The 15,174-nt window shown below is 39.4% G+C and overlaps 2 protein-coding genes across 2 annotated transcripts; one reads left to right on the top strand and one right to left on the bottom strand.

Annotated features, from left to right (window-relative positions):
- Nucleotides 1-911: 911 nt before the first annotated feature.
- On the bottom strand, nt 912-6,954 carry LOC139298710 (major histocompatibility complex class I-related gene protein-like). Its single transcript, XM_070921433.1, has 8 exons — nt 6,791-6,954; nt 5,771-6,037; nt 5,062-5,340; nt 4,183-4,503; nt 3,230-3,334; nt 2,922-2,939; nt 2,673-2,751; nt 912-2,211 (listed from the first exon to the last, which is right to left on the bottom strand). Exons 1-7 carry the CDS (start codon nt 6,837-6,839, stop codon nt 2,708-2,710), a joined length of 1,083 nt encoding a protein of 360 aa, XP_070777534.1. The 5' UTR covers nt 6,840-6,954; the 3' UTR covers nt 912-2,211; nt 2,673-2,707.
- Nucleotides 6,955-9,504: 2,550 nt separating this feature from the next.
- On the top strand, nt 9,505-15,116 carry tapbp.1 (TAP binding protein (tapasin), tandem duplicate 1). Its single transcript, XM_070921316.1, has 9 exons — nt 9,505-9,599; nt 9,931-10,029; nt 10,907-11,098; nt 11,898-12,143; nt 12,284-12,643; nt 12,968-13,291; nt 13,612-13,713; nt 13,975-14,003; nt 14,118-15,116. The coding sequence occupies exons 2-9, from the start codon at nt 9,969-9,971 to the stop codon at nt 14,127-14,129; spliced, it is 1,326 nt and encodes a 441-aa protein (XP_070777417.1). The 5' UTR covers nt 9,505-9,599; nt 9,931-9,968; the 3' UTR covers nt 14,130-15,116.
- The last annotated feature ends 58 nt before the right edge of the window (nt 15,117-15,174 follow it).

The following is a 15,174-nucleotide window of genomic DNA, read 5'->3' as shown; positions in this document are numbered from 1 at the left end:
CAATTCAGGAAATCATCATGATAAACACATATAAGCATTCAAAGTAGGAGGAATTAAATAAAACAAAGTTCATTAAAGGTAACTTGAACGTTTTTGCACTGCTCCCTGAAAAAGTGTGTGGAAGTAGGGGAGGGGGCATCTGGAGGAGGAGGAGGAGGAGGAGGAGGAGGAGGAGGAGGAGGAAAAAAGAATGAGGCTCATTGACTTGAAGAGAGAAGATGATCAGTGTGAGACAGGTAAAGAAAGAGGGGAGAGAGCAGGAGACAGAGACAAAGAGACGAAGGGAAGGAACAGAGAGAGACAGATGTGAGTGAACTGAAGGAAAGTAATGGTGAGGTGTGTTTCTGTGTCCAGGCAGATATTTCTCCATTCATTTAGTCCCTCTCATGCAATTATGTCAAAATCAGACACAACCTTCAACAACGTTATATGAATTCTGACAAACGTATGAACGGAAACGCCGCACATCTTGCTTTGATTATTACTATCATTCCTGTGTGCTGTAGCTCTAATAACACAAATATGTTGCACAACTAAGCTTCCGTCTTCTGAACATCATTAAACCTTTTAAACAAGACAAAAAGACGAAATTAAAATTAAAATCTGTCAAAATAATCACGTTCTGCTTTCTCTGCAACGTACCACAAAAGTAGCTATTGACCAAAACTGAAGTAATCAAAGTTAAGATGCCAATAATCAAAACATGGAGCACATCCACAAACTAGCTCAGTCAGGGTTTCTTCAGCCAGGGAACAAATTGAACCATTTCAGGCGACTCAATAAACTAAAGATCACAAAGTTTCCAGTACAAAGGACAGTAAAATACTAAATGTAGCTTCAATATTCATATAATCGTAGCTCCAGTCACAGATTTGTACGCTTATATGTGGAATCACAAAAAGAAACAGAAATTTGGAACATTTGGGACTTTATTGAAAAGCAAAACAAAAAACATTCACCTACGTCACCCTGACCCGCTGTTCAATTTCTTCATGTTTACAAAACTAAGAGGGGAAACGTCCCGTGTGTCCCTAAATACTAGCAGGAGATGTTTACAAGGACATTTCTCCCACAACCCTTTTAGGATCAAAGCCAAACGCTAAAATATAATCATGTTTCAAAACAGATCAATCTATTCAGAAAAACCTCAAATACATAAAATATTATTTGCTTCTTCCTGGTCGGAATCAATTGTTTTTCAGTTTTAAAGAAATATACAAGCAAACTATTTACAACTGGAAAATAAATGTATATATATATATATATCGACACATATTGTGTATGTGTGTGCATATGGGGGGCATGTAGAGATGTAGTAATAACCAGATGGAAATATGTGTCCAATGCATCATGCAAATCAAGATAATTCATCACAGCGATGTAAAACTCCACCCATCCAGAGGGACTGGAGTCAATCCCAGTGCGCACTGGGGGAGAGGTGGAGTTTATCACCAGGAGTAACACAGAGAGACCGTTTACACTGACACTTACAGGAAATTTAGGGTGTCCGATTTATGTCGAATGTTTTTGGATGTTGCTGATTGATTTGCAGTATTGACCCCAGTGATCGAATACAACCAGAGAACCAAAGGACGACTTTCTCAGTATAAATAGTGTACAGAACTCTACTGGGTGCCAATATCTGTTATCTCAAGGTATATATCTTCATATCACCAGACCCTATGAGTGTATATATATATGTAAATGGGAAGGCATGGATGTGGATGTGTGTGTGTCAATATATGTATATTTACAATCCTAGTTGATTTTACCAGAAAGCCCCAAAACCAGAAGTGTTAAACTGTAACTATGATGAACACACAAATCTTTCATAACGTCTGTATGAAGAGTGCCGTGACGCTTTCATCGTTTGGAAGATCGTGTTTTACTTATAAATATAAATCGTCCTCATTTGATCTACCAACATTTAAACAAACACTTTATCAGAGGAAATCCCACTTTTATTGTCCGAAACTAAACGATGAAAATAATTTAACGTCAACATTTGTTTGATGATGTTTGTAAAATATTTGTTAACTCATTTTTCTGATTTGTTTTCTTTGTATTCCAATCAATAAGCATTTATTACTAGATCCCTGACCCTGGTTCTGTCAGTCTACGCTATGATGATGAACAACTGATGAATTCCCAGTTTACGGAGGAGGATGTGGTGGCACTGCTCCTTGTTCCAGATAAAATCGATCCATAAACCTAAACAGACAAAAAGAAAAGAAAATACCATGAATGTTTGTAGAGTTCAATCCCACAAAGTCACATATTTACAGTATAATTTAGACCTAAAATATTCATGATTCACTCATTTAAGTGTTAACCTTTCCTAAACCAAGTATTTACCTTCTATGCTTTTGAAGCACAATCCTTTCTTTTAATTTGGTTCAACACCATTTTCATGAATCGAGTTTTTAATATGACACTTTATCTGACCTGCTGAAGGTTTCTGAAAGCATCTTTCTCTGAAAAAGTCAAATTCAATTTCATATAAAAACAGTTTGTTGTGGAAAATCAACTGAAAGTCAAAGATTTACTACGATGTGTCACAGAAGTTTCAGAGTGGATAAAAAAGAAGTCTCAGAAGGTTGTTTTGCACATAGTTTCAAGCAGCTTTGTTTAACAACAGGTGTGAAATCCATGTTCCATATGAGGCAACTCACTGTGTGCAGGGTGGTGTGTTTGTCCCTCAGGCAGTTTAACTGGGAAGCATTTGTTGCTCCACAGTCGGGTCGGAGACAGCTGTAAGGTCAGAAACACACTGTTAGCCACATCCTGCTCTGACCCAACACTGTGTTTTACAAACAGCTAACAATGCAGGAAAAAGCCCTGAAAAAGTTCTTCAGCAGGAAATCCAGAAAACATTTTTGATCAGGTCAGGTCAGAGAAAACAGAAGAAAGGTTTTACTCACGAGATGGAGGGCGCTTGGCTGAAATAAGAAGAAAAGACAAATTATTTCTGTTGTTACAGTAGAAAATAGCAGAGCTTCTTTCCAGTGATGATCCCCTCTTCTACTCACTCAGACTGATAAATAAATCCCTTCAACCTTTTGTTTAGATCTTTCATTATTTCTTTTCCTGTCACCTCTCTGTGGAAACCTTACAGCGCTCACTGTTGGTTCAAACAGATTTCGGTGTGCTGGGAATTTCTTTTTTTTTTTTGCAATCTGGACAAAACATCAAAAACCAGAAACGCAGCGTTTCTGTTTTTGTCTCTCACCGTTCTTCTTTTTATAAATGGCGAATCCAATGGCAGCGACGAGGACGAGCGCAAGAACAACCACTGCAACAATGATGGGGACGGTCGGGTCAGCGCTCTCCGTCTCTGTTGAGCAGAAAACAACAAAACACAGTCACAACCTGTACAGATGAAGCAGGTCAGAGGAGAAGAACCTCCATTTGCCAACCAGACCTCCATCCTGTATACAGACACTATATGTTTGTTTGTCCTGCTGTTGTTGTTCATTTCAGGTTTTATCCCTACTTGTCTGTACATAATTACTGTATCTGTGCTTGTTTATCCTCGTCTAGCTTTGTTGTCTTTGTTTAGCTGCATGTCTCCGTTGCTTTCTGTCCCACATGTTGGTCTTTGGCACAATGAGAGCTGCTGACAATCATATTCAAATTCCTTCTTGACTGTCAGCATACGTGGCCAATAAACTTTATTCTGACTGAATTACTGATCGATACAAACGTTCGTCCAGTTATTAAATAATTCCATCTCGTCTTCTAAAACTGACCAGTAGTTAAGTCAATACAGAGCCTGTAACCTCTGAACTGTGGTTACACATTAAAATGTCACACAAGGGCTGAAAAAAAAGCTCTCACACTTTGTAATATGGTTTTTTAAATTGACATTGTGATAAAAACTGCTTATTTCTAAATACAACGTGAAACCAAAAAATCAACAGTGATCGCAGTGATCAACAATAATTCCTTTAAAGCACTTTAAAACTCTGACTTTAAGTTAAGAAAAATAACTTTTTAGGGATTTGCTGATTCCCTCGTCAGGGTCCAGAGGTGCATTGGTTTAATACTGATCTAACATTAAAATTATATATAAAAAACTGACAACAAAACCATATGAGGAAACAAAACTTTTAACACACATAAAAACACATGAACTGCAGGACTGTTACAGTAAAATGAATGTGTGTTTCTCAACTTCATTACTTCTGATTCCAGTCTTTCCCCAGTTGGTCCTGATCGCTGCTTTGTCCAGTCCGGTGACGATGTCGTCCTCTACACCAGAGAGCTGAAACACACAGTCGTACCTCCTCCAGTCTTCAGGTGTGACTGATGAAAGTTTCAGGTCAACGCTCATCTGGAAGGTTCCGTCGTTGTTGGGGAGGATCTCTCCGTGGTCCACGTCCTCATGGAGCACCTCTCCATCTTTCCTCCAGAACAGTGAAGCTCCTTTAGGGTGGAAACCTGTAGCGTGGCAGCTGACTGGAGAGGAGGGAGTCTTCTGGAGGAGAGACACTGAGGGAAGCTCTGGAGAGTAAAGAGAGACACAGTTTTTGGTTCTTTATTATGATTCACGGTATATTAATATTATCATTCCTGTTTAATGTAATGTATTTTAAACGCCTTAGTAACACACACACACACACTATATAAATGTATGCAATGCAAATAAACCACATTGAAGTGTAACTGAGAGAAGAAGGGAGGGACAGAGCGGAAGAAAAGACAGATGAAGAGAGGTGGGGGGGGTAGATTAGACAGGGGGGAGGAGGACAGTGAGTGTGAGAAAGACAGAGTAAGAGACAGAGAGAGAAACTAAGACAGAAACACAGCAGAGAGAAAGAGAGAAGATGGAGGGAGAGAGTGGTGATAAATGTGAGGGAGAGAGTGAGGGTGAAATGAGAGGGAGGCAGAGAGATGAAGAGAGGTGGGAGAAAACATGAGAGAGAGAGAGAAATGTGTGGAAACAAAGTGTGTCTCTGTTTGTTGGTTCATATTTATTGTAATGTTACTGTTGGTTAGAAACAAAGAAGGCACATTAACATTGTCGTGTCCTTTAAACTACATCAGGTCATGTGATTCTACCTGTTCTCTGCAGAGAGCTCTTCCCAAAGTCCACATACTTCTTCAGCCACTCAATGCAAGTCTCGTTGTGGTAGTTCTTTTCCTCTGCGTTTAAAGCTTTGTTATTATCCCACTTGTGTTTGGTGATTTCAGCCTGTCGTTTTGGAGCGATCCATGTCTGCGTCTTCAGGTCAAATGCTATGAAATCTTCTCCATCATAACCAAACTGATCATAACCATTGATCTCATTAGTCTCATCGTCCCACTCACAACCAACCAGACTCTGTAAAATGTGGACACCTGAGAGAGAGACAGAGACAGAGACTTCAGTAAACCAGAGTGAGATCACAGCCCAGTCATCTGTTATCAGCTGATATCACATCTTTACCACAGAGACACACTGATCCACAGACACCACAACAGAGGAGCTCCACCTCCTGCTGTCATTGGCCGGACATGTGATGGACAGACACTCTGCATCAGTGCAGTACAGCAGCATCCAGTCGTCTCAGTCTCAGTAAGGTTTCTGTTGAGTCCGACTGTGTGTTTCAGCCGAGAAAAGCCTCCGACAAACACTTTAATGTACGTGAATAAAACACTCCTGACAGATGAAGAAGATGTGTGTGTGTGTGTGTGTGTGTGAGTGTGTGTGTGGTAACGTCTGTTTACTAAAATACAGGATGGAAATATAAACAACATTTTATCAGAAGAAAGTGAAACGTAAACAAACCTCCAGTTTGGTTGAAACGCTGCTTTGCTGTTTCAATGTTGCCTTTGAAGGACTTCTGGGTACCCATTTGTTTCCGAGTCTCCCTCTCCCAGTACTGAGGATCATCTGCTGTGACTCTGCTCATCCAGTCCTGTTTGGGTTCTGCTCTCCTGGTGTTACTGTCATAGTGAAACATCTGAACTTCATCAACCAACCCAACAGTCACAAACTCTGGGAAGTTTGGGACTCCAGAAGACGCAATGTAGAAATACTTCAGAGAGTGAGTCACTGTAAAACAGTTAATACACTGATTTCAGGGTTTTGAAATGCAAATAAAGACTAAAAAATACATTAAAAAGGTCAATGATAAAATAAATAAAAACACTTAACAAGATACAACAAAACTTTACTGTCTGTAATAAATTCATACAAATGAGTCTGGCCTGTAATACAATGTTGTTTTCTTTTACAATATGTCATTCAAATGTAATCAATCACCCAGCAAGCAAAAAATTTAAGACACAAGAATAAAACCTCCTATAACTGATTGTCGAGTGGTTTTGTACACAGAACAAAGATAATTAAAGTCTACATATACGATCACAGATATAAGTTTGGACCCCAAGTTGGCCACGTTTCCTTTTATATGATTTAAAACACAAAAATAAACAGTAATCAATACACATGTAAATGTCATTGGGACTTTTTTATATTCCAAACATTATACAGGTTGAGCAGCCTACATCTGTGAGCCTACAGACAAACACAAACCGTGTTGGTAGTTAGAGGACATCGGGTTAAACAACATGTAGACTGTCTGTAAAACAAACAAATATACAGCCCCTACAATAAACAGGAACGTGTGATTACTTAATCAGCGTCCCATAAATGAATGTAGGCTATATCTCAATTATTCTTAATAAACTCGTCCGTGGAAAATAAAGATGGTGCTCAGTTCCGCTTTCTTCAACTCGACATGAGCCAGCGCAGTAACTTCTCCTCCAACAGTTTCAGATACAAAACAGTTTCAGTCCATCTTACCTGCAGATGCACCGCGGCAGAGCAACAGCAGCAGGATGACCGTCCTCATTGTGGTCTGATAAATGGTCGAGAGGAGAGAATTCAAATGTCAATTCATTTCAACTTCGCCACGATCTCGACGTGTTGTTTCGTCTCCTTTCTGTCAGGGATGAACGCAACATGCGCAGTGCTCCAGTCCGACCATTAGGAATTCACAACTGGTTGTGTGTCATGAGTAACTAGGTGAAATTGAGGCACACAGGTTATTGGTGAAAGTGAAAGTTAACTTAGGCAGGACAAAGAGACAAACAGCCCCACCACGATTATACTCACACATATGTATAAATAATCACTATAATAACCATAATAAGGGTCTAAATATGACTTAATCGAATGGTTGTAGGTATAATTGTGGCACAGCTGAGATGCAATATGTTGTCTTGACGTTATTTTACTTCAGTTTCTAGAAGTCCTTTACAGATACAACGTCCCAAGCGATCCAGTTATTTAGTATTGGAGTATTAAACGCTGAAGAACTGAAGAAATGAAATTGAAAGAACTGATCACTCAAGTCGTCGCAACAAGAAGTACTCAGATGCTTTACTTATTTAAAAGTATCATTACAACTATGTAAAAATACTCCATTACAGGTGAAAGTCCTGCATTCAAAATCCTACTTAAGTAAAAGTACAGTAGAAGTATTAGCAGCAAAATAAAAGTAAAGTGAATTTACTTCAGCTTTCTGCTACATGTCTGTATTTTAGCCCTTTGATGAAATATTGTATAACTTTATCTCCTTGAGTCTTAAACGTCACACAACTAACAACTCGTGGACATTTGAAACATGACAAACTAGACACAAACCAAAAAGGCTCTGAATGTTTCATCTTTAACATTGTGTTGTATTTCATAAGCTCATCGTAGGCTTTTTATGTAAAATCTTAACCTGAAAAGTAGCTAAAGCTCTCAAATAAAAGTAAAAAGTAAAATATATTACACAGTGATGCTAGAGCTGACGAAGGAGGAGCAGCCACTGTTGACCCTTCGGTATATGAAGGTTAAATGTCACCAGTGCACAATATTTTGTGTTGACATTTATTATCTTTACAATCTGAATATTCAGAGATACTCTTTGTATACTTGTTAACTCAGGAAAGCCTCACCCGAGTTAACAAACACCATTTAGACCTCCACGGACACCCAAGTTCTCTGCTTAACACTAGATTAAAGAAGTTATTTTAAATGCACGTAAGTACTTTCTCCCACCTTTTTCACTGGTGGAGGACGTGGGGAAATAATTTAGACAAAACATAACTGGACTATAGCAGGAAAAATACAAAACAACATCTGTGACTCATTTCGGTGACAAGATAAACTCAAAGTAAACAGGACTTGCGCTGTATAATATTACAATGATACATAATGAAAGAACTTTGACTGTCCTCAAAATTCATTTTCTTCAGAGTGGATTTCTTTGTTTGCACTGAAAAAGTATAGCAAAGCTCTGCAAGACTCAGCACTGTGTCGTATGACATCCATACAAATACATGTGAGCGCATGTTGCCACCGTGCCACACCCTTCAACACCAGTGTGCTGCCATTTTGTGTCTTCCTTTGTTGTTTTGAAATGGCAGACACACAAACACTCTCTCACTTTGATTCCGAACACGCAGACTTTATTATTTTGACCAATGGAAATGTAAAATATAGAAGATACACAATGCTATGTGCCTTAATAATGTTAATGGGCTGTTAATTGTTTTATATACGCAGAGATGAAACTCTCCAGATAACAACATAGTTTAGTGTGATTATCTGGAACAGGCAGAAGTCACACTGAACCTGCCCCAGAATTCAACTTGATTAACTTTCTTATGTTATGTCTTATGCTCATGTTTCTGGTATGAGGTAGACCAGCAAACTAAACCTGCGAAGAACTCCTCAACAGTGTTGATGGTGGTTGCCCGTTCAGGAGCGTAGTGTTAGAGCTCCATCCCTGGACAGAAACAGAACATCACTCTGTGCTGCTTCTGGGAAATCACATGAGGAGCCTGTTAGGTTTCGTGTTTGTGTGTGATGCAGAGATCTGGCATGATTTGCAAATTCTGGCATGAGGAAAGAGCGGGCCATGGTTGTTATCTCACCTGTCCCTGCCAGGGCATCGAAGCAGCTTCTCGTCCACCTTGTTTTTCCTCATTCCTCTGGTGTTGATGGAAATACTTTCAGCAGAACAATAATCAAAGATGATCATGAGTGAAACTTCAATGATGTTAGACTGAAAATGTAAAGATTAAAATGTGTACAATTGGCCTTAAATCTATAAGAAACTGCACCGTAAAAAGGGAAATAACCCATTTGGTGAATACATTGAATGGAAACTAGTTGTACTTAACATAAAAACAAAATTTAGATGCAAAAAACATAAAAACATGCTGCCCAGGTTTGCTCTGTGGATCTGAGGGTCATGAACTTGATGTGTATTTAATTTATATCAATGACAAGATGGGAGTGTCTGAAAAAAAGATGTTTTTGGATGGAGTCTTGCTAAGAGGTGGATAAAAACAAACTTTGTGTGTGTGTTTGTGCAAGACTGTTCATTGCTCCTGTTTCTCTTGTCCTCATCTGACCTCTGTGCTCTTCACTGGATTCAACTCCTGAAAACTTGCAGACTCACACGTCCTCTTGTTTCTCACTGATCTCCCTTTTCTGGATTAAAGGAGTCACTGTGCACACAAACCAGTTGTGCACACACTCTCTTTGGAGATGAACAAGCCGAGGAAGTAAACAAGGGACGCGTAAAAGTAGTGGAGCAGGTCCAGACCAAGTCCTGGTGGGTTATTGCTTGTCAGAGGGCGCCACCCACCTGTCGGGTTGGAGAACTTCTCATTGTGCAGTTTAAACTATTTCAAGCTGTATTTGCTTTCAAGTTCTAGTAAAGGGTTTGTTTTGAGTTTCAAGGCAATTTCATTGTCACTGAACCTGTTGCTTAACGTTGCTTTACTTTTTGTGGTCTCGCAACGTTGATTATGGCGGCTTTATTTTGAAATTATGACCGGAATTTGTATTTTTTCTGGCTCCCTTGACGTACTCGGTCAAAGTGAAAGTAAAATCAACCCGGAGTTGAAGGGGAAAACCAATGATCCAACCTTTATTTTATACAGCAAAGAGCAGCACCTGACAATACAGGAAGGACATAATCATGACCGACTTCTCTACAACCTACAAACTGTCCCTGGTTGCTGCTATCTGCTTCATTAAAGGTAATGTTACGCTAATATCTAGCGATTTGTAAAAAGAAATATGTGATGATATTTTAGCTCTGCTGCGGGGCTGCTCCGGGGAAATACATGAAATAGAAATTCGTGCATATGTACTCCGTGAGAAAATGGCTATAGTTAATTTGAATGTGCATATCGCTAACTGCAACAGTTCTTGAGGATATTCATTCAAGACATTTTGTTTATGCCTGAGTCATTCATAATTTCAGAAATCCAACTATAGTAAAACAGCTGCCCACTATAATTTGACAGTGGAGTAATACAGTGTGCAGAACAACTCCGTCTTTAACTTTTAATTTCAGGCTATTAAAATATAGTAAAAATGTGATTATTCGTGAAACATATATACCGAATTTAGCATAAGACCCAGTCACGTATTAAAAGGTCTAAAGTAATTTCCTAGGCTTCATATACTTCTCACTGTAACATAGATTACGTTAAATTATGGTATGTTTCTAAATGGAGTTTGGTGTGAAGCGTTCAGTGCAGTAGCGCCCTCTCGTGGCCGAAACCTGTAACACCCAGTGGCAGCAAAATCACCAAGTGGAAAGAACTCAAGGTGTCTTCACCTCAGCTAATCGATACAATTGAGACAACAAAAAACCTTTCAACATGACTAAAAGGTAAAAAAAAGAAATAAACTGAAAGCAAGACTCAGAAGGATTTTCTGTTTTGTATTTCCTGTAACATTGATTAGTGCAACGTGCCTTATTTAACGTAATTTAGGAGATTGATTCTGTAGTAGGTTTTGGAAGGATACTAGACACAATTTCAGAATATAATGTAATTGCACTATTATGCTCATGTTTCACAGTGTTTAAGGTAATTAATAATGTATTTATTGTTATATTGCCTGAAGCCTGCAGCAGCAGCTGTCCGGTGTTGGAGTGCTGGTTTGTGCAGGAGAAGGTGGGTCGAGGAGGAGGTTTAACTGCAGCTACAAGCCAGGAAAAATCCCTCCTCCACGTCAGAACAGATGCACACAGCCACACTGCAGCATCCCACCAGGTTCCATCCGACATCGACCCTGACAGAGTCTACTTTATTACTGGTTAGTTCAAAATGACTCTGAACTTCTCTAAGGTATAACTTGACTATGACTATAACTATGAGTGTGGGTCTGCGTGTAGATACAGTAAGTGTCGCAAATTTGTTACATTTCAAAGTCAATTCAAGTCAAGGATTGTTCAGTGAAATACACTTTCTAAAGAAGTTCCTAACAATAGTTATTGAAACAGAGGTGAATGTTGTTTATTCAATTTCTTCACTGTGTTTCCCCACTGGAAATTACTTTCTATCTATCTAAACTTCACTTTCTTTCAGTCTCTTTCTTAAAACTCTGTAAACCTTCAGAGTAAAGGTCACTTATTTGGAAGAGACGCTTCCTCCATGAGCCAAATAATTAAATGGAGAGCATTGAATAGATACACAAATGCAGCAAGCATGTGTTCTCTATTGATTACTTGAATTGTTGACAAAATGGGAGACGTGAGCAGTGAACTCTTTAGTTTTTTGCCTGCATTTTTACTGATTCGTACTGATTCGGTCATTTACTAAAACATTTCTCTTTAAGGTTTCTTTGTTTAATATTGCATGAATAATATACATATGGGTTCAGAGTTTGCTTCATTTATTTTTTTCCAGACATAAACTTGAATTTGTCAGCTAGGGATTCCATAATAGATTAGGTTGATTGATTTATCAGAGACAACTTTGTTGAAAACAAAAAGTATTTAAATTTCCTTTTTATGCAGGTCTAATATTTATCTCAATCTTTAGATCAAGCTACCTTTCTCGTCAAATGCCATGACAATGTATACATGTTACCCTTCTGACTCCTCTTTCCTCAGACCCAGCTGGCACTCTCTGCCACTGCTCTCTGAACCCCCCCAGGGGCTCTATCAATAAGCCCCAGTGTGAGATCAACCCCTTCCTGCCGCTGCCCTCAACCCTCAAATGGGTTGCTCCACTCACAGACTCCTTAAGCCCCATATACCTGCAAGCTGATTGGTTTTCAACTGCCCTTCGTGGCCTCAACCAACAGCTGTCCATTTCCAATATCATGCGTGGTCCCACAGCAAGCAAAGAGCACGATGGTAATGATGATTGTCACATGTCTGCGACCATCTAGAGATACTGTTTTTTTCACAAAGCTATAGTTAAGATGGTCAAAAATTCAAAACGTTTTTCTCATCTTAGTCATATGTGTTTGACGCCTCACATTCTGTTTCCTCAGTGATCCTGAGTGTGAGCAGTAAAACAGTCTCGGTGCAGTCCAGACTCGGGGAACCAGTGGTGCTGGACTGCGGCTTCTGGGCCGACCCCTCCTCGCCTCTATCCGGGTCAGGTTTTGCTGTAGAGTGGCGCTACCAGTTCAGAGGCGACGGGCGACTGGTTCTGGCTTACGACGGCAAGACGGACCGCTTGGCAGATACACAAGAGGAAGGGGCCACACTGGACTTTGAGGGTGTCCACGAAAAGGGAAATGCGTCCCTGATCCTGCAGGAAGCCAAAGTGCGTCACTCCGGGATGTACATTTGTACGGTGTACCTGCCGTACCTTGTGGCTCAGGTGGCTGTGGAGCTTGAGATTGTAGGTGAGGGAAAAGACTGTACTTTCTGTTGTGTGATTAAAGAAAAAAACTCTCTTAACACCGGATCTAGAAGGAGAACGTTTTCTCTCTGAAGCATTACTCAAGTGCGGAGATGATGCAGAGGACATGTGCTCATTAAACAGTCTCTGTCCACATTGACAGCCATACTTAGCCTGTGATTATTTGCTGTCAAACAACACTGGATTAAACTTATATTTTTAGAAAATTGAGATCACGTAGGAATAAACCAGATTCCATTGAGAACCAGATTACTCTTATTTTTTTCCTCTTTTCTTTACTCTTACACTCTTTTCTCCTTCAACCCAGAACCTCCATCACTCTCCATCCACCCCTCCCCTCTGCCCCTCGCTGTTCCCGGCCAGACTTTGACTGTCCAGTGTGAGGCGTCTGGCTTTGCCCCCCTCTCCCTGGACCTGAGCTGGGAGTTTAAAGGCGCTGATGGGAAGTCCAGGCCTCTGGGATCAGGCAGTGTAACGGGCCACCGGCAGGCCTGGGATGGAACCTATAGCCAGAGCACTCGGCTGGAGCTTGACATGACTAAGCTGGACCTGGGCAGAGGAGGGGAGGTCACCTGTGTGGCTGTCCATCTTGGGGGCACACGACGGGCCAGCGTGACCCTCAATGTCATTGGTAATGTGGAAGACATTTATCAAGCTCTTTTGACAACAACACTAATAGAAAAGTTGTTTTTTTAATGATGCTCAACCTATGAAATGAAATGAGAAGATCCAGCCAAATTGTTGGGTGTTGTGGTAAAAGTGTTCAAATGATGCAAAATATTGTTCCTCATCTTTTACTTTTCAGCCATGAGAGAAACAAAGAGAGTTTCTAGTGTATGTCGCCTGAATATCATATTTCATATCAATTGATCATATTATTGTCATCATCAAGTGCAAGTCAGATAAATGGGAATCAGTTAAGACTTGAATTCTGTCTTTTGTCTTTTGCAGGGTTCAGTGCTCCCTCCATTGAGGACTCAATGGCTATGGTTGGTGTGGCGCTAGTGCTCTACGGTTTTATCAAGTTCGTCTCTTGGACCTTCAGTGGCTCAGGTAGCAGATAATAAATAATTCATTGTAAACTGACAGATAATAACAATTTATGAATGTATTAATTTCCCCCTACCCATTTCATAATTTGATGGCTTCATACTACCTCACCATTTGGATACAATAAGAAAAAAAAACATACATAATTTAAATAAAGTTTAAAAAAACACCTTGAACACTGTATGCTGTTTAAAGAAGATACAGTAAGATATTTCAGTTTAATTTCTGTATATGACTTTTTGTCTTTTATTTCACTGTACATAGGCTCGGATGAGGCTGATACACAGGACAAGGTAATGTTTCAAATACTAATACACAACACGTTTAATCCTGAATGTCTTTACGTTTACATTGGGTGTTTTGGATGTCTCCTCTCAATAACAACTTTCCACTTCTTCCACTTACAGAAAGACAAGTAAAGACAAATGAAGTGAACTGCTGTGGAAATGTGATACTGAACCACCGAACATGTCTTGGACAGGGTTTCAGGTGTTTTAAAGCTTGCAGTGTGATGAATATGTATAGAATTTTAGCTTTAGAGTTGTTTTTTTTAACAGATAAAGAGAGAAGCTTGTTGCGCACATTAAATTCTGTCAGTTGTTATTTTCACTATATTTAGCTAGTAGTTAGTACTAGTACCAAGTAGTTTCTGAAAAGGGCCTCTTCTCAATCTAAACATGCTTGTTGCGATATTTCTTTCATCCACTTAGCTGCATTATCATATTGGCCTCCCACTGTTTACATACCGGATCTTGTCACAAACACTGGAAATGATAATGAGCTTTCAGCTAATCAGCTTTAGTTTGGAGATGTTAATGCTTCCATATGTTGCTCCCATTTGTTTAAATAAGGCAAAAAACTGTTACCTTTGAAGGACCAGCGATGAGCCCGTGTGTGTGTGTTTAAGAAAGAACTAAAACATCTTTTGTAAATGATCCAGGACAGGAAAATAGACTACACAGTCCAAACCCACAAATGAAATCCTATTTTTCTAGGTACAGAGAATGTAATGTATGTATATTGTGACTTTTATGTTATATGTGTGTTTGTGCATCATGGCAGTACTCTCAGCCTGGGCTAACACCAAATGAAACTTGCATAGAAATGTGATGGAAATAGTATAGACAGAGCACATAAATAGTCTTAAAGAGAAATAAACACATTTCTTAAAAATGCCGTCTCCTGTTTATAAATGGCCGTCTCCTCTCAAACATGTTGGTGTGCCACAATGTTTAAAAATAACCTGAAACTGCTCACATGTACATTTATTATGGGATAATGGGAAAAGGTGTCTTCTTAGATTGATGTATATGGAAGTTTAGAGTTTAAAGGCTGTGGTATGTTTTCTTGCTGTGAAGTCATCTGGGATGACATGTTTCTAAATAAAACCATTCATAATGACCATACTGCAAAGTTTGAGTGTAATAAAATACAAAATGACAACACTGGTAAACACATGTAATA

This window comes from Enoplosus armatus, chromosome 16, assembly GCF_043641665.1.
Source record: "Enoplosus armatus isolate fEnoArm2 chromosome 16, fEnoArm2.hap1, whole genome shotgun sequence".
Lineage (NCBI taxonomy): Eukaryota > Metazoa > Chordata > Actinopteri > Centrarchiformes > Enoplosidae > Enoplosus > Enoplosus armatus.
This window is presented reverse-complemented; position numbering and strand designations above follow the sequence as displayed.